Raw genomic sequence first — 18,383 nt, 5'->3', positions numbered from 1 at the left:
TCAGTCTCAGCCACCTGAGAAGGAAATGTCTCAGAGATGAAAGGGGAATATAAAAACAGAAACTGCCTTCTTGGCTAAAAGCCTAGTCTGGCACGAGTCAAGCTACCCCCAGTGAAGGGAATTGCACCCCAGAGTGCTTTCTGCCCCTGTGGCCACACAGTGCTGTAGCGGGCAGTTTTCCCTGTGATTTCTAGTTGAGGGCTACAAAGTGTAGAAAAGGAGTCACCGTGTTTGTACAACCACACCATTTTATTGCTATGCTGCCTCATGGAGGGCACCATGCATAGGCCAAAGTGCATAGAAGTGGAGAAGTCAATTCCCAGACCTCCCAATGTATCCCCAGCAGCCAAGGCTGGCCACCATATGCCCACCCTGAGAAAGCAGTAGCCAGATAAGTTCCCATGAGGGAGGTCAGTGGGTTTCCTCCCCTTGCATGTTACCCCCTTGGCAACCGAGTCTGATTTCCCGAGTAAGGCAGCCAGGAAAAGAGGAAAGGGGCTTTGGGATGCTGCTGCTCCTTGCCTGGGAGGGGAGCCAACAACTGTAGTCTTGTGAGGTAATGCCTAGCACCGCCTGCTGCAGGTTGAGACAGATCCAGGGTGAGCGAGGTGGCAGCATCAGCAGCAGAGAGCACATGGGGAGTGGGACACGGGCTTTGGCTGCTTTCCCTCCAGCCCCTGCCCGGCCCAGGTCTGCAGGTGGGCTGATGAAGACTGTAGCTTTATTCATTCAGAACTTTGCTGAGGCCCGATGTTCCCTAGATGAGTGTTCCTTTCAGAGGCAGGGAGCTGGGCGGGCTGCTAAGGGCACAGCCCTTCCTGGATCCTAGTGCCTCAACCCAGGTGTCAGGGACCTGCCGAGACGGGTTCAGAGGGCGCCAGAGAAACCAGCCACAGGCTGGCTCTTTGCTCTTCTCCCCAGGCTCTTTCCCACCCTGGCTGCACTCACATCAAGGTTCTCATTAGCAGCTGCCCCCGCCTGGGTGCGGAACATACCTTGGGTGCTTGCCATGCTGCAGTTGGGAATTTTGCAACTGCCCAAAGGAAGGGCAGAGGAGGAAGAGAGGGCCTCCTCAAGTTCTCCATTGCCCATATCCCCCTGGGTAAAGCTTGGGGGGGGGGGGAGGATGGGGTCTAAGTTTTAGCAGTTCTTTGATGCTTAGTATGAAAATAGGTTCCACCCCACCCCCCCCAAGACTAAAGAGCCTTATAGCCATCTACTCTCTTCTGCTCATTGCTTAACAGGGATTACCAGAACGGGAGAGAGGAGGTAGTGGGATACAAAAATCAGAGTTGATAAGTACTGGACATCTGCCCCACTCCTCTCACTCTTTGAAAGCTGTTTGTCCAGGAAACAGCTGTAGCCTCCTCTCCTGCTTCCTTGGCACCTTTCAGAACCTCTGCCTTGGAAGATATGGTCTACAAGCTAGGAGTTGAGTGCTAATGGCCTTGGAAAAGCAGGCGCCATCGCTGAGGTCTGAGGAGGCAAAGTCAGGCCTCCCCCAACTCCTGGGAGAATAGTGCGAGGCATGCCAGGGGAAGAGGCTGCCTTCAGGCAAAGGTGTAGACATGGAGTCCCCCCAACTCCCATGGTTCTGGCTCAGACATGTCTTTGTGGGGGTGGGGGCAGGTTCAGGTGAGGACTGTTTGGGGGGAATTTGACAAAGGCAATAGCGGCCAGCTCTTTGCAGAACTCTTCAAGCACTACCACCCCCTGCAGGAGAGTCTGATGGTCCATTCTGCAGGAAAAAAAAAAAGCAAAGGGCAATAGCCACACAGCTACCCATGGACTAGTGGTATCCCTTCCCCTTCCCTAAAACCTACAGGACCCAACAGAGAATCCTGCCACAGGCAAATAACAGAGTCCTACCCCAGGTGTCTGGGGCCATCCCCCACCTCCTCTCCTCCAGGACATCTTTCAAGGCATAAGTTTCCCTGAACAAGTACTTACTGTTCTCCAGGGACCTGCCCAGTCAACTGCTTCCGAACTAGTAGTAGTTTGCTTGAGAACTGGGGCACCCGTTGGATTCTCTGCATCAAGTCTCCAATCACCTAGAGAAAAGAAAAGAGATATCCACAAGGCTGGGGGTAAGGGGGCACAGCAGTGGGATCTGGAATTCTTCCTGTGGCCCCTCCTTAGGAGGTGCCAGTCATGGGCTATTGTTGGGGTAGGGAAGGAAAAGGGAGGTATCCATCCCTCTTGAACATCCCACTGTGGATGATGCCTTACTGCCTCTGACACCATATTGTGGCCAGTGAGCCAGCCTCTGGATCCCCTTTCCACTTCAGCTTGCCCCTTGGTGCTTCAGCATCCTTACCCTCACAAGCACAGAGAAGAGACTCCTGCAGCCAGGGGCCAGGCTGATGTAGGGGTCCAGGAGGTATTCATGGATGTGGGGGTGAGGGAATAGGGCTAGGCGGGACAGGACGGAAGTCACTTGCAGATTCAGGCTGTATGGCTGTGGGGGACATTGTGGGTAATGTTAAGGGTTGAGGGGGGCCCTCTGAGCATTCTCCAACTCCCTCCCCAAAACAGGCTCCTGGCCAGTGTGAACGTGTGCGGGGGAGGCAAGACTCACATGATATGTGTGTCATGGATTCCCTGGGGCTGAGGGCTGAGCATGTTGGGGCAGGAAGAGTAGAGGCATGATGGGGCTTCCCAGCTGGGGAAGATTGGGATAGTATGTGGATTTGGGAAGAAGGGAAGGCAGAAAGAAGGGAAGTAGTATTTGAACCCAAGACCCTGATAAGAAACCTGCTCCCTACAATCAGTCATCCTGCTGCTGCACCATCGTGGCTGACATAAGCCCTGGCTTTATCCTGGGTGCTTTCCTCATGCTGTTTCCTTAGTGCCTTACCCAGACCAAGCTGTGGTGCTCGCCTAATTATACTTATCCTGCTACCTGATCCAAGATCCGTGCCATTCGATTGAAAAGCACTTGGAGGAAGCGACCCTCAAAGAATGGAGTCTCAGGCTCATGGGGATCCAGGGGGGTGGGAGCCAGAGGCCAACCCCAGGAGGCAACCCGGGAACAGCATTCCTGGAACTGAGATAAGGCAGAAATGCTGGGTTTAGGCAGGCTTTGAGACATTGGGCCTGATGGAAATCAGGGCTATTTTTTCTTATATACTTTGGAGAAGAAGTCAGCTTCTCAGCCCTTCTTCAGAAATTAAAGTACTCTGAATGGAAGAGTTTGTGTCTAGAGAGTGAGTGATGTCCCAAGAAGAAAATGATCTTCACACTAGAAAGGATGAAGATAGGAGACAAGAGAACCAGAAAGGAAAAACTCACCAACCCATAAGCATCATGGACATAGGTGTCATAACCAGTCTCTTCCAGAAAGGCTGATGTCTTTGCTTCTTCTGGGACCAGGCAGAGAAAACTAAGAGATACAGAAAGGAGGCAGCCAGGTGTTAAAGAGCTCAAGCAGGAGCATTCCACCTGAGTCTGGCATCTTTTCTTCAGCCCTGCTTGATCTCCCATAGTTGGTGGTCAGTGGCCAGAAGATGAGACTGTAGGTCATTCCTGGCCCTTAGCCTGCTCTTCTAATTGCTAGTTGAGAGGCCATAGAGGCTAGATTTCTTGTGCCAAAGAACATTAATTCCCCTTACCCTACCCTTCTAGAAGTTCTCCCTGTCCAAAGTGAGGAGAACCAAGCTCTAGCCTTGGACTCCCCACCTGTTGACAATCTCTGTCACTGCTGTTTTGCCGTCCAGGTGGGGAGTGGGAGCTGGAAGCCTGGGGGTAGGCTGAAAGCCAGAGTTTGGGAAACCATCAGTGAAGTAAGGGTCTTCTTCCAGGTCTCTGCAAGGGCAAGGGTGACAAATGAGTGTGTGCTGTGGACAGTCCTTTCCCTTCCCAACCCTCCCTTTCTTTCCTGTTCCCTTTTTCTCCCTCCCACTTTCTTTCCTCTTCTTCCCTTCAGTGATCTGCCCTTCCCCTAATCCCACACTGTCACTTACAGACTATCCTCATAGCTTTCTGGCTCAGGCAAGCCCCGGGCCACGTATGTGCGGCCCTCCAGGTTCCGAAGGAGCAGTGTGTGGACGATCTGCTCATTAGGTTTCTGTAGCAGCTCCTCAAACAACCGCAGGGTGGCTATGCTGATCTGGGAGGGACAGAGAAGGCCATAGGAGAGGGCATGGAGGAGGAGTCAGACAGGGGCCACAGGGATGGAGCCTGCTCAGCTACCATGCTCATGAGGACAAGGCTTTGGACTCTGAATTTGGATTCTGAGTGACATGATTTTAGGGAGAGTATAGGGGAGAAGAAAGAATCCTGGACTAGGAGTCAGGAAGTCCGACAGTTTTTTTCTGTGTGATCCTGGGCACGTTAATTGACTGTCTCTTAGTTTTCTCTAGCAAAACAAGGTCAATGATACCTGCCATGTGTAATTCACAGATGGAAAAGTGTTTGCAAATTATAAGACCCTATATAGATTTGTTATATGCAAAAAATATTTGCACACTAAGATGCTAATTGACTATTAAAACCTGGAGTTTCTGTGCTTGAAGAGTCAAGGAAAAGATGAAACATCTTAGGAAAGTTCCTGGTCCTAGAAAGCTGCCACAGAGCTTTGAGCTAAAGAAAGGGTTCAGGACCGGGAGATGAGGGAACCCAGAAACTGGGGCCACCTCCAATTCTCACCTCATCAGAGAGATGGTCACAGTGTCCAATGAGGTGAGAGCACAGAGAATGGGGGCTGTCCTCAGGAGCTTCAGGTTGCCGGTCTGAGCCCACAAAAAAATCCACAGCTTCCTGCAGCAGGGCTGGGGAGCAAAGCTGGTGGAGTAGGGCTGTCAGGAGGGCAGTGGAGGTCAGGATGCTCTGTTCTGCTCTGTGAAGGAAAGGAAAAGGCCTGCAAGAGCAGCAGTTTCCCAGATTTCTGTCTCCCTCTCCATCCATAATAAAGTTTGGGGAATCAAATTGAGGAATCAGGAAAAGACTGACTCCGGAGGGTTGGAGCAGCATTGTGCATCTGATGGGCAAAGGCCAGTGGCTTTCATTGAAGATTACTATGGCCTGAGATGTCTGTGGTCTTAGAAGATGAAGGGTGAAGAGGTGGAACATCAGGTCTTAGCCTCCCCTCTGTGTGTGCCAGGAGGAGGATGACTACTTACACATGCAAGAGTTGAGGCTGCAGGGTTGCAACAAACAGCTTTTCAGTCACAGCCCTTGCTAGGGCACCTGCAACAACCTTGGGGCAAAAGACCACATCTTACACCTCATCTGAATTAAGGAGCAATATTTAGTAACATGTGCCCACCCACAGTATGCAGGCATCCAGGTGATCCTCAATAAATATGAATTTAACTGAATGAAAGAGTAGGGAAGATGAGACTCAACTTATGTCTTGGTTTCTTCAGATCACTCAGAGACAATTAAAGACACCCACCCCAGGCAGTTCCTACAAAGATGGTGTATGGTATGGGGAGACAGGGACAAAGGCATCAGAGATAAATAGATCTTCCAGTGAGAAAGTTAAGGGCTGTGCTCCCTCCATCCTGGGAACCCAGATCAACTCTTCCATACCTCATGTGCCTCCCTGATGAGGTGGTCACAATAATCAAACCAGCCCAAGAATGCAGCTAAAGCCTCTCTGCCTGGGAAGGAGGCCTCATCTGAAGGGGCACTGGGTACCCTATAGGGAAAGAAGAGAGGGTCTGGGAAAGGAAGGGCTCCTGGGTTTCTCCCATCATACGTTATAGAAGCTCTGGCCCCCAGAGTCTCCTGCCCATTTAGATGCTTTCCCCTGCGATGTCTCTAGAGAAGGCTTCTGAACCAGGGAAAAGGAACAGAGTTTGTACCTTCTCTGAGGGGAAGCAATCTATCTCTTTAGGATATCTTATAACTTCTGGAAACAGGTAGTAAGAAAAAGTGAATAAACTAAAGATGTCCCACATTTGATCCCTATTTACCCCAACAGTGGTAGGATGCTTCTAACCAAAGGCCTACCTCCAGCTGATGCCCTCTAGGGTGGCGATGTCAGCAGGGTCAAGGAAGTTGGGCATGGCCTGGTACAGCTGGCAAAGGTGTTCTGCCATTGCAGAGCACAAAGGGCTCCTTTGTACCAAGTAGGTGGCTGCTGCCTGGGGGGCAACACCTACTAGGAGCAGCAGGTTCTCCTGGGCTTTCAGGGCCACTCGACTCTTCTAGGGGATGGGGACAGAGAATATCAGATAGACGAGGACTTGGAAAACCCAACAGGTTCCGTTCTTCCACCTCTCCCATCTACTCCCTCCCCAGAATTACCTACCAACATTTCCTGGTACCTGCTACCCACCTACCACCCTCCTTTCTTTCACCTCACTTCTTTGCCAGCACCTTGCTTTTGCACAACCCAATCAGGGAGGCAAGCAGATTGTTCTCCCCAAGCCCATTGTCAGGTTCTTCAGTTCCTCCTGGAAAGTGGGTGCCAGTGGCTTGGGCCTCTGAGGATTCCCCATCAATTTTGGGGACCCTGCTGGAGGGTTCTTCAAGGGAAGAGCTCTTGTCCTGGTGGCCAGATGTTTCCTTCTTTCCCACAACTTTTTTGCCCTGCAAAAGTGTCAGTCACAGTGTTCCTTTGGGCTCTCCTTAGAAAGGCAGAGGTGTTGGCACTACCTGACATGTCACATAGAGATTCCTCTATGCTGTGCTCATTTGTGAAATAGGGCTGAGATGGAGTGTTGGATTAGATAACCACTAAAGGTCCCTTCTACCTGTAATCTATGCTAAGACTCAATTTAGCCCCAGAAGGACTAGAACAGAGCTGATAGAACCTTATAGAAGCTCCCCTCTGGATACTTCTCTGTCCTTCTCCATCCCCAAGAGGAGATAAAACTACTTGTCTAGCACCTGAAAAGTTGGCATTCTCTAATGGGTCTTAGAACCCTGAGGTGTATTTTCAGGGGACCCTGGTATCTCCCCTGCTCCTTCTCTTAGGGCAAACACTCACCTCTAGAATATAGGTGAGCAGGGCTGGGTCCTGCTGGATCTTGGTGCAGAGAATGGTGGTGAAGTGTACCTCCTCCTTTTCTGTGGGAGACCCAGCAGCAGTCCCACCAAGCTGAAGGAGTTTCTGGGAACAGAGAAGGGCATGGGAAAGAGAGAAGCTATAAGGCAGGGTGTCCTGTTAGGTAAGAGAGGGGAGGGAGAAGGAAGAATGCTACATTGGTGATCCATCTATACCTTCCACCCCAATTGCTTTCATTGGCTCATACCTGCACAGGCCGGTGGACATTGAGGTAATGTAGAAGAGGGTGTTGTACCTGGGCCAGGATTCTGCTGAAGAACAGGAACACCTGCTGGCGCATACCTGGAGGATACTGAGAGGCCAGTGAATAGAGGACCTGATCAGAAGACTGCTATCCTATCAGTGGGAACAGTGCCCATATTGCATGGCAGAGGGTCAAGGGAAAGGTGCATAGGGATTCCAGATCCCCTAGAGAGAAAATGTTGGTATGGGCTTTGAGCAGGTAAGGGGTAAATCCCCAAAGACCCATCTTTGAAATGTAGGTTGGAGGAGATGAGAAGCCTTATTGTCATCATCATAGCCCCTCCTTCCAGATCTCCCCTTCATAATGTCAGTGTAAATGACCATCCCAGTTTGGCCTCTTCATGGGGCTATGGCTAAGGATTACAGGATGGGAGAAGAGAACAAAATCTAGGAACTTGGAAAAAAAAATCCTTTCCTTCTGTCTTAGAATTGATACTAAGTATTGGTCCTAAAGCAAAAGAATAGTAAGGGCTAAGCAATGGGGGTTGAGTGACTTGTCCAGGGTCACATGGCTAGGAGTGTCTGAGGCCACATTTGAATCCAGATCCTCTTAACTCTAGGTCTGGCACTCTATCTGCTGTGCTACCTAACTGCCCCAGAATCTAGGAATTCCCAGATTCATGCCATTCCTTTCAGGGCATTTCATTTTTCTTTTTCAAGAGCACTATTCAAGGTGGTCCTTGGAGGCTCCCTCTACACATATGGCCCAGAGGCCCCTTAAGGGGTTTGGAGTGTGCTGGGCCCTACCTCAGCCTTCCCCAGGGTGCACAGGGTTTCCAGGATCTTGTGTTGTAGCAGGTATTCAAGGCAGGGCCCTGCCTCTCCAGCTGCTGCCTGTTGCTTCTCTTCATAGACCAAGATATCCAGCATCTGTTTTAGCCTCCAGGGAATGTCTGTTTTCTTGGCTGGAGTGTTTTCATCTAAAGCATGTACAGGAAGAGTTCTTACTTAGTAGGACCTCTTTGTCAAAATGGAGGAAATGAGTATACTCTCGAGGGCAGAGGAAAGTTATGGGGTAGGGGGCAGCTAGGTGGCTCAGTGGATTGAGAGCCAAGTCTAGAGCCAGGAGATCCTGGGTTCAAATTTGGTCACAGACTCTTTCTAGCTGTGTGACCCTGGGCAAATCATTTAACACCAACACTACTACTCTTCTGCCTTGGGAGCCAACATATAGTATTGATTCTAAGATGGAAGGTAAGGGTTAAAAAAAAGTTATAGGGTGACAGGGGGACAGCACATTGAACACAACATGGAGACAGATCCAGAAGCCAAATCTGATTCTAAGAACAGAGGAAAAGAAATAGGGGATCCCAGATGAGAGTCCTTTTCAATAAGACAAAACTGGGTCCCATGGGGCCCAAGTACTCCTTAGACAAATGACCTTCATCAAAATGATGGTAGCATTATTATTCTCCTGTCTTCAAGAGATGGAGTGGTTCTTTAGGAAGGCTGATGTCCAAGACTAGTATTTCAACAGCAGTCTGACTCAGTAAGAGGCCTATTGGAAGATCTTCCTCAGAGCTCTGTTTAGTCTTTCTTTCAACAATGAGAAGACAATAACTGTGTATTAGCATACAGAAAAAACCAAATCAACTATTTCCACAGGTCTGGTTCTCTCACCTGCTCTATCTACTCTGGCCACACCTAGCAGGGTAGAAGCTAGTGAGGGTGAGAGGAGGAATGGGGTTCTTGGCCAGCTAGACCAAGAATCTTAATAGTAAAAGGCACTAGAAAAAGAAAAAAGATTTGGTGCTTCTGAGTTAACCCATAGGGTCTTCTTCAGAGCTGATGAGTTGGTCTCCTGCTATATGCTAGAGCTGTCTCCTTTAAGGTTCTCTTCCACTGGGGCAGCTAGGAAGCACAGTGGATAAAGCACCAGGCCTGGAGTCAGAAGATCCTAGGTTCAGATCTAGCCTCAGACATAGAATTGATACTAACTCAGAAGTGTTTTTTTAAAAAAAGTTTCCTTTCTACTTCCTCTTTCTGTAAGTTGCATGTACCTCTTTGCTTATATGCTGTCTCCCTCATTAGAATATAAGCTTCTTGAAAGCAGGGATTATTTTTGCCTTTCTCTGTATTCCTAGCACTTAGCACTTTGCCCAGCACCTTTTCTCCAGGGCATGGGATTTAGAGTGCTAGTAGCCCATATCAGGGAGATCCTTATAGCTAAGTATGAACACCTATGACATGAAGAACTCTTTGTCTGTGATCCAAGCCAGCTAGATGGAGCACAGATGAAAGTACCTGACCTGAAGTCAAGAAGAATTGAGGTCAAATCCTACTTTAGACACTAGTAGTTTCAGGGAACCCCACCCCCCAGAACTGGAATGAACCTAACTGGATAGGTAGGTGGTGCAGTGGAAAGAGTAGTAGTCTTGGAATCAGGAAGACTCCTCTTCATAAATTTAAATCCAGCCTCAGACACTTATAGGCTGTGTGATCCTGGGCATATCACTTAATTCTGTTTGCCTCAGTCTCCTCATCTAAAAATGAGCTGGAGAAGGAAATCACTCCAGTATCTTTGACAAGAAAACCCAAAATGGAGTCATGAAGAGTTAGATATGATTGAGATGACCAAATAGCAATGAACCTTAGAGCTATGAGCTCTATTGCCTTGTTTTTAGCAATAAGGCACAAAGAGGTTAGGTCACACAGCTGGTAAGTATCTAAACAGGATTTGAATCCAAATCTTTTTGATTCCAAGTCCAATGACCTCTGACAGGTATGCCTTACACATCACAATTTTCCCCACCATGGTTTTGATATATCATAGGTTGACATAAGAAACTAAATGGGAATTTGCAGAAGCAACAGATGACACACAAAAGCCAGCAGATGACACTGGAAAAAATTAGAAACTCAGAAATGCATACTTAACCCAAAATTTACCGTAAGACACTGTAAACACCCCATAAAATAAAAAGAAAAAACTCAGACCTTCTCTGGTACAAAGGGAAGACCAAAAATTTTTACATGGATTTTCCAGATTGTGGGGGCACCATGCCTCTAACTCCTTCTGTGTGGAAGGAATAACTTTACTGGGTTACTTCTAGAGAGACAGAGAGGTCTAGTTTGGATATTCCAGAATTCTGTCACAAAGGAATTCTCTGTGACTCTGGGACCAATACCTCTAGGGCAGGCTAAGATTAGAAGCCAGTAGCTTGGCTTGATAGGAATTCAGAAGCCACATGGTCCAACCTGCATCCAAACAGGAACTTATGCTACAACTAGTCTGACAAGAGACCATTTCATCTTCTCTTGGAGCCCTCCCCTTCTAGGAAGGGAGACATTCCCACCCCCATCTCCAGGCAGGTCCTGCACTTCTGGACACCTCTTACTCTTCTTTCCAGACTAGATCAGCCTTGATCAGCCTCATCGAATTTTTCACTTCTATTTCTGCCCTCTGGAGTCAAGCAGAACAAGTCTAATCCTTTCACATGCAAAGAAAAAATCTAATTATACATCTTCAAATATATGAAGAAGAGTTTCAATATCCCCCTATGTCTTCTATTCTCAAGGCTCTCTTGAAGCAGACTTCTTGGGTAAATGTAGACTAAAGGGTAGAGATTAGATAGAATAGATGATAGGAACCAAAATGTGCCAGGATTGCTAAGGAACATCCTGATTACTGCCTTTCTGACCCTTCTCCAAAAGAATAGTCCCTGATTTTGCACATATGCTGGCTTTATAGCTAGATATGTTATGTGTACTTTTACTAGCTTACTCCCTATTTCTGATTCAGGTAGAAATAGTAATAGTTAGCACTCTTCTATAGTACTTTATGACGTGCAAAGTACTTTACAAATATTATCTCATTTATTCCTCACCACACTCTGGGAGGTGAGTGCTTTGCAGATGAGGAAACTAAGATGAAGAGAATATAAAGTAACTTACCCATGACCCTGTGACCAGTCTAGTGTCAAAAGGCTAGATTTGAACTCATGACTTCCTGACTCAGTCTAGTGTTCTATTAAAGAATAGTAAAAAGCTGAAATAACTCTCCTTCCCTAAGCCAGAGCTATTATAAACTCCAGGAGCTGAGGGTACAGGATAAAGATTGAGATTACTATGTGGCCAGCCTATGTCCAACATGGGTGTATGGCACCCAATTAGACCCTGATCACTTGATGTGAGGGGTCTTACCTACTGTCCTAAATTCTCTTAACAGATAAGGAATGAGAAGATGTTCTCTCTCAAAGTCCTCACTTGGGAAATACCTTTTAGAAGATCTGGGATGTTTTTTAGACCCTAATGCCCAGGGGATACAAAGTCCTACAGGGACTAGAAGGTAAAACATTCATCCTCTTGATCCTCTGAAGAGGGAGGACCATGCCCCAACACTGTTCCCAGTCAGAAAGATCCAATCATGAGATCAGAGGCAAAGAAACATTGAGAGCCAAAAGGATGGGCACTTTCATCTCAAGGGTCATTCTAATTTCTACCTTGTCTCTCATTTTGCATTCTGGCAGTTAGGCTATTTTTTCTGCTCTCTCCAGGTCTCCCCATTCTGATGCAGGTAGTACAAAGCTGATGTGACCTCCTCCCCTATGATATATGAGACAAAGCCAGAACAATTAGGTCTTACCTGTGGTCTCTATGTAGTAGTGAGTGATACCTTTCCAGTGCTCCACAAAGACTTCTAGCAAGTCAATGCTGGGCTCCCGCTAGACAGCCAGGAAGAGAGAGAGAATGAGAGATACAACTTAAAGTGGATACCCTAGCTCTTCAGTGATACACATATTTTCACCAACTGGTATTGATGATGCCCAAGGAGCCCTGTACCAAGTCTTTTGGGGTCTATAAGATTAGAATCAGAAAGTTCTCCAGACTTCCCATTGGCTCCGGGAGGGGGGAGGAAGGAGGGGACAGGAAGAACATGAATCATGTAACCATGGAAAAATATTCTAAATTAATTAAAGTTCTCTAGAACCCACATTCTTCTCCATGATCCCACAATTGGTGTCGACCATCTTCCTGCTTTGTCGCCAAGTCTTTTCTGAAACTTTTGCCCAGCACCATTTCTAAGAGACTTCTGTGATAGTGGATTTGAATACTGATTTTGACTTGAACCTCCCAAGTGTTAATCCCATTTCTGCTACTCCATGTGACCTTGAGAAAATAACCTCCCCTCTACTGCATTTACTTTACTTGGGGTGGGGTGGGGGATTAGATTTTTAACATCTCTTCTGGATCCAAAATTCTATCATCCACTTTTTTGATGCTCTCTTGGTTCTCCTCCTACCTCTCTGACAGCTCTTCTGCTGGTACCTTTTCCCCTTACCACCCCCTCCCCTTCAGGAGCCTTTGTCCTCAACTAAGGTGGCCAGGGATTTTATGGTGCTGTCAAGACCATTATTGAAACTGCTGATATTTATATACACACACACATATATATATAAATTGATGCAAAATAAGCTGTCACAAAACAATATCCACAATAACTATAGCCAAATGGGAAGAACATCATAATATAATCAACAATGAATGTTGTGAAATTACAAGGAATGAGTCTGGTAGGAGCGGGAAGGGAGCACAGGTATGGAACACTGAATCTTGGGGCTTCTTAGTTCCCAAGATATGTGGCTTAGAGGACAGAATGCTGGGCTTGGAGTCTGGAAGAATTAAATTCAAATCTGGCCTCATTTTGTAAGCTATATTTAGTAGTTTTGCAAACTTAACTTTAACCTCTACTTGCCTCAGTTTTTTCATCTGTAAAATTGGGACTATTAACATCTACTCCCCAGGGTGGTTTTGAAAATCAAATAAGATATTTGTCAACCACATATTTAGTTCAGTATTTGGTACACAGTAGGCACTATAAAATGCCTATTTTCTTCCTCATTTCCCTTCCTTTTAACCAATTGTCCCCAACTCCTCAGAATGTTCTTCCTATATTTCCTTGGTATAGTCAATTTTTTTGGTAGACTACCTAACCACTTTAGGTCTTCTGTGACCAGGTCCCTACCAACCTAACATTTATTTAACTTCAGGCTCCCAAAGCCAATCTTGCTGGTCTCCAATCAAAAGAAACAATTCTGACAACTGGCCAGTTACCCCAATAGATCTTAAGAAGATCACAGACTGTGTGGGAGGGTTTATTACTAGGAGAATTTCCTAGTATACTTCCCAATGAAGTTTCCCCATACCATTTTTTAAAAAAGATAGCCCTAGGATCATGGGATCACTAACTAGAAGGAATATTACAAAGCTAAGCTAATTCTTTCCATTTATAAGGGATGCTTATTTTACAAAGTAGCAAATAACTCAGTGTTCCTACAGAAGGAACTAGCACAAGATAGTGAAACCGCCTGCCAGAGGTTACAACCCAAGTTAAGAAGTAACAGTAACCTAGGAAAAGAAAAGAAAAAAAAGTACAGGGATCCTGACACCTTGGCCTGGGAGAGGGAAGGGAAGAGAGGGTAGCCAGTGCTAAAGGATCACAGATTTAGAGTTGGATAGGATTTTGGGAGGGAGAAGAAAAGAGTGAAGTTACTTCCAAAACTTTGAATCATCATCTGGGGTCGACTTTCTAAGAAGTTGTTGTCTCCAAGGTGTGATTTTTGAAGGGGCACCCTACCTAAAAATACCTTTTCTCTCAACGCATGCCTGAAATTCCAAAATTAGAGATTCATTTCTTTGGTCAAACAGGTAAAGGCAAAGTTCCTTCTAAAATATACATACCACAGGGAGGCTAAATCCCTATAAATCACTATCCCTTAATATTAATTGGCTTATTAGATTAGATTTGAACTTGTGAATGAATTTAAAGTCAGATCCACAGATTATATCCAACCATTAAATTAAAAATTGTATCCTTCTATGCTCTTCTTCCATGTAGAACATAGAGACCAATGTAATTGAATTTTGGTGACAGAAAATGTTAAAAGTTGAGCAAATTCTGAAAAAATGTTGCACTAATTAAGGCAGAGCCTCAGCCAATGTATTTATACCAAGCTCTCTAGAAATTATGGACCACAGATTTCAACATTTATTCTTACAGTGAATGAATCAAACTCATAAATGTGAGATAGTGAGGCTAGCCTTGGAGTCAAGGTATCCTGGATTCAAGGACTACCTCTGATACATACTGGCTGTATAAGCCTGGGAAAGTTCATTTATTCTCTCAGGGCTCCAGGCAAGAGATATCAACAGGCAGGTGGGCTACCCATCCTTCTGAATGCTGCTGAAACAGACAAAAATGTAATTGGGGACTATTTAATAAAAATAATGAAATAAAAATATGCTATTATTACCATAACTAAAATTTAGATGGGGCAGCTAAGTGGCATAGTGAAGAGAGAACTGGATCTAGAGTCAGGAAGATCCAAGTTCCCTCAGATACTTGCTGGCTATGGGACCCTGGGCAAGTCACTCAACCCTGTTGGCCATAGATTCCTCATCCGTAAAATGAAATGGAGAAAGAAATGGCAAACCATTTCAGTATCCTTCCAAGAAAACTACAAATGGAGTCATAGAGTCAGACAGAGACTGAATGACAAAATATTTAGATAGTATTTATAATGTGCCATGCACTATGCTAAGCACTTTACGAATATCTCATTTGATCTTTACAACCCAGATTTTATTTTACTGAGAAGGAAACTGAGGCATCAGAGGTTCAGTAACTTGCCCAGAGTCACACAGCTGGAAAGTGTCTGAGGCCACATTTGAACTCAGGTCTGCCTGACCCCAGACCAACAGGGATTTTTATGTTCATTTAGTGGTCCCAGTTTCTATTTGAGTTTGACACCACTGCTCTCAGCAACATTTTGCCATTAGGTTGCATAGAAGATAGCTGACCTTGCCTTCATGGTAGAGGTAATTTCTTCACTATTTCCCTATTACTAGTGAAATCCTCAGTATAATTCTTATCCCTAAGATTTCTAATGCTGGCTGTAATGAGGTTAAGAATGGAAGCTTTAAAGTAAAAGTAAGGTCATGATAATTGGGGGGAGGAACTGATTAGGATTATTCATTGTGGAATATTCAATTAAATTCCCTTTTATTAAGCACCTACTATATGTGAAGTTCTATGCTAGATGTAGGAAGACAGAAAAGATGAGTTTTCTGATGACTTCATATTTTGCTGAAGGCTGGCCCTGCTGGGTTTTTGTTGTTGTTGTTAGAAGGGGTATAGGCTGATTATGTGAAGTTAGGAAAAGACTTAAGGGAATTATAACAACTGTCTTTGAATATCTGAAGGGCTACCTCATGGAAGATGTTAAGACTTAGCCCCAGGGGGCAGAAGGAGACAGCCATACAAATGGCAAAGAGGCAAAAGTAGACAATATAAGAAAAAAAGTCCTAATAATCAAAGCTCTACATTTTCTTCCAGAAGGTATCAGGTTCCCCTCACTAGAACTCAGGACCCTGAGGACCACTTGCCAGGTATCCCATAGAGGGGATTCTGGAGCAGTTATGAACTAGATTAAATGGTTTCCTCTGACTATGGTTCTGTCATTTTCTGTTCCCCTTAGAGAAAAATCCAAAATTGTTCAATTTGGTGAATGGTCTTTTTCCATTGTTACAAAAGCATTATAACCTGGGGAAAAGAATTCTGACGAGGGAGGGGAGGAGAGATGTTAGATACAGAGGAAAGAGATAAAATTATAGTGGGGGGTCAAGAAGGTAAGGAGAGACTTGAAAGGGAAGAGGGAAAAGATGGGAAGGGAGGTGGATGAGAAAGGAAGGGCTTAGATGTAGGAGTAGAGGGTAGATAAGGGGAGAGAAATTTGGGAGAAGAGTTTAGAAGAGACTTATGGGGACAGATGGGGAAGAGAAAACTGAAGGAAACAGATGGGGAAAAGAAACTTGAGTGGGAAGAGATGGGAGAGGATCTGGGGAAAGGACAGAAGATAGATGGGGAAAAGGCTAAAGAATTGGGGAAAGGGACTTGAAGTAAAGAGGAGGAGGTAAGAAACTTGGAGAGGATAGATGGAGGGAGGAGGGACAGGGGAAGGAGAAGTCGGGAGAAGAGAGACTGGGGAAAAGGGGAGTTGGGAGTGGAGTGAGAATTGGGGAAGGGGAGAAAAGAAAAGGAGGAGAGAGAGATGGGAAGAGGAAAGATGGAGGTAAGGGAGCCTGGAAGGGGGAGAAGTGGGTAAGATGAAAGAGTGGGGGAAGAGACTAGGAAATAAATGGGGGTAGGAGACACTGGGGAAAGAGCAAAAGTAGGAAAGAGAGAGACTGGGGAGGGAGAAAGGTAGAGAGGGAGACTTAAGGAGCAGGAAGGGCATAAGAGTGGGGTGGAAGAGACTAGAGAACGAGGTAGAAAAATAAGATAATAGACATGAGGGGCTGGGGGGACAGGCGAGAAGGAGGAGGGTCAAAGAGAGGGGTGCGAAGGGGAGCGGCCAGGGCAGCAGGAGGGGGAGGGGATTGCCCCGGGGGATGGGGCGCCCAGAAGGCAGGGCAGCCCCTTCCTCCCTCCCTTACCCCTCACGTGAGCGTGGGGCGGGCGTCCCGGGGGCCCCTCTCGCGCTCGACGGCTCCACCCCGCCCCGCCCCGCCCCAGCTCCTCGGGACTAGGCCCCGACCAGGCCTGCCCCGTGGCTCGGCCTCCCCGGCGTCCCTGGCCCGGCTCACCGCGCCCACGGCCTCCTGCAGCAGCGCCCCTAGCCGGCTCAGCATGGTGGCGGCGGCGGCGGCGGCCCCGACCTGGGACGGGGGAAAAGCCTGAAGGGGCGGTGGGATCCCCGTGCGGGCGGCGGAGGCGGCGATGTTACAGCCACAGGTCGGGGCCGACTAGGTGGTTCCCGGGGCGGTGGGACGAGCCCCGCCCCCTCCCGGGACAGGCCCCGCTCTCTGCCTGGAGTGACGTGACAGCTCCGCCCCCAGAGGGAGGCTCCGCCCAACCAACACCCTTCTCCCGCCCCCGACCTTGTCCAGACTCAGACTGAGATCTGGAAAGGAACCCTGACGTATCCCGGCACCACCATTGGGTTGAAATCAGATCCCATTCCAGACCCGATTTGGGGTGGGGCAGACCCACTAAGAGTGAATACAACGTACTAAGGGCCTTATTTGCATCATTTCATTTGTTTTGGGGGCAGGGAAAATAGTGATAACTACAACTACAATAACAACAATGATTATAATAATGATACAACTAATATGTATATAACACTATCTCACTGGATTGTTTCAAAACCGAAATTAATATTTATTAAGCACCTACTGTGTGCCTGTTACCGTGCTAAGCCCTGGGAATACACAAAAAAGCAAAAATCTTAAGCCTTTTTAGTATCCATTATGTGCCAGGCACTATACTAAATGCTTAGGAATACAAAAGAAGGTCCGTTGCTGCCCTCAAGGAACTTGCAGTTAACTGGGGATTGTTACGCGTAGACAAATACATACCAAATAAACTATATGGAGAGTTAATAGGAGATAATTAAGAGGGATGGTATGTGTGGAGACTTGGGGAATTAAGAGGGGTCCAACAAGGCTTTCTGAAGAAGGTGGGATTTTAGTTGGGACTTAAAGGAAGCCAGGAAGGTCAGTAGTCTGATTGGAGGAGAGACTGCTAGGCATAGGGACAGCCAGAGAAAATAAGCCAAGAGAACATATCTGTATAACATGACTTATTTAGGGTTTTGCAAACTTTAAAATATACAAATTCTATTATTTTACAGATGCAGGAAGAAGATCCTTTGGAGTCAGTCAGCCCATTAACATTTGTTATGGATTTACAATATGCCAGGCACTGTGCTTATACTGGTGTTTCAAAGAAACACCATGGACAGTCCTCAAGGAGCTTCCAGTTTGATTGAGAAGACAACCCACAAAAAAAAGCTATATAAAGATAGGTCAGATTGGAAGAGAGTGGTTCTGGATGCTACATTTAAAATAAGTGGGCAAGCTGGAGAGCCTCAGAATGGAGTAAGTAGCCTTTATGAATAAGATCTCTTTTGTTTCTTACATTCTAGGAGGCTAAGCTATGACAAATTTTAGGATAATGATGAGAGGATTGGAGATTGTTATTCAAGAGAATTCGTTGAGATGAGGGAGAAGCTTGCGAAAGAGAAAACTGGAATGGGTGAGGAGAAACATTATATCTGTTTTTAAGGGATATAATGTGAAAGATAAAATAATAATAGCTAACATGTATATAATGCTTACTATG

General features: G+C 46.3%; 1 protein-coding gene across 9 annotated transcripts; it reads right to left on the bottom strand.

The window, feature by feature from the left end:
* Positions 1-228: 228 nt before the first annotated feature.
* Positions 229-17,109, bottom strand: FHIP2B (FHF complex subunit HOOK interacting protein 2B). Of its 9 annotated transcripts, none has more exons than XM_001381939.5 (17): positions 16,844-17,109; positions 11,844-11,922; positions 8,006-8,178; positions 7,203-7,307; positions 6,938-7,060; positions 6,325-6,537; positions 5,956-6,152; positions 5,533-5,641; positions 5,121-5,197; positions 4,648-4,837; positions 3,963-4,108; positions 3,679-3,804; positions 3,292-3,382; positions 2,903-3,046; positions 2,318-2,458; positions 1,951-2,051; positions 229-1,738 (listed from the first exon to the last, which is right to left on the bottom strand). In XM_001381939.5, the coding sequence occupies exons 1-17, from the start codon at positions 16,886-16,888 to the stop codon at positions 1,600-1,602; spliced, it is 2,199 nt and encodes a 732-aa protein (XP_001381976.2). In that variant the 5' UTR covers positions 16,889-17,109; the 3' UTR covers positions 229-1,599. The 9 variants fall into 9 exon arrangements, with proteins under 9 accessions (XP_001381976.2, XP_056669643.1, XP_007476530.2 ...); XM_056813665.1 differs by lacking the exon at positions 11,844-11,922 and adding an exon at positions 11,701-11,803 and having other exon boundaries at positions 16,844-17,065; XM_007476468.3 differs by lacking the exon at positions 16,844-17,109 and adding an exon at positions 16,694-16,718.
* Positions 17,110-18,383: the final 1,274 nt, after the last annotated feature.

The sequence above is a fragment of the Monodelphis domestica genome, chromosome 1 (assembly GCF_027887165.1).
Source record: "Monodelphis domestica isolate mMonDom1 chromosome 1, mMonDom1.pri, whole genome shotgun sequence".
NCBI classification, from domain to species: domain Eukaryota; kingdom Metazoa; phylum Chordata; class Mammalia; order Didelphimorphia; family Didelphidae; genus Monodelphis; species Monodelphis domestica.
The sequence above is the reverse complement of the archived record's forward strand: the minus strand, read 5'-3'. Positions and strand labels throughout refer to the sequence as shown.

Bases quoted from the DNA above. Each gene is read 5' to 3' on its own strand.
- FHIP2B (XM_056813665.1), bottom strand. From the start codon at position 16,888: ATGCTGAGCCGGCTAGGGGCGCTGCTGCAGGAGGCCGTGGGCGCG. The intron at 7,308-8,005 runs GTAGGGCCCAGC...CTGGCCTCTCAG, and splicing joins GCACCCTGGGGAAGGCTGAG to TATCCTCCAGGTATGCGCCA. The intron at 4,109-4,647 runs GTGAGAATTGGA...TGTCCCTCCCAG, and splicing joins GTGACCATCTCTCTGATGAG to ATCAGCATAGCCACCCTGCG.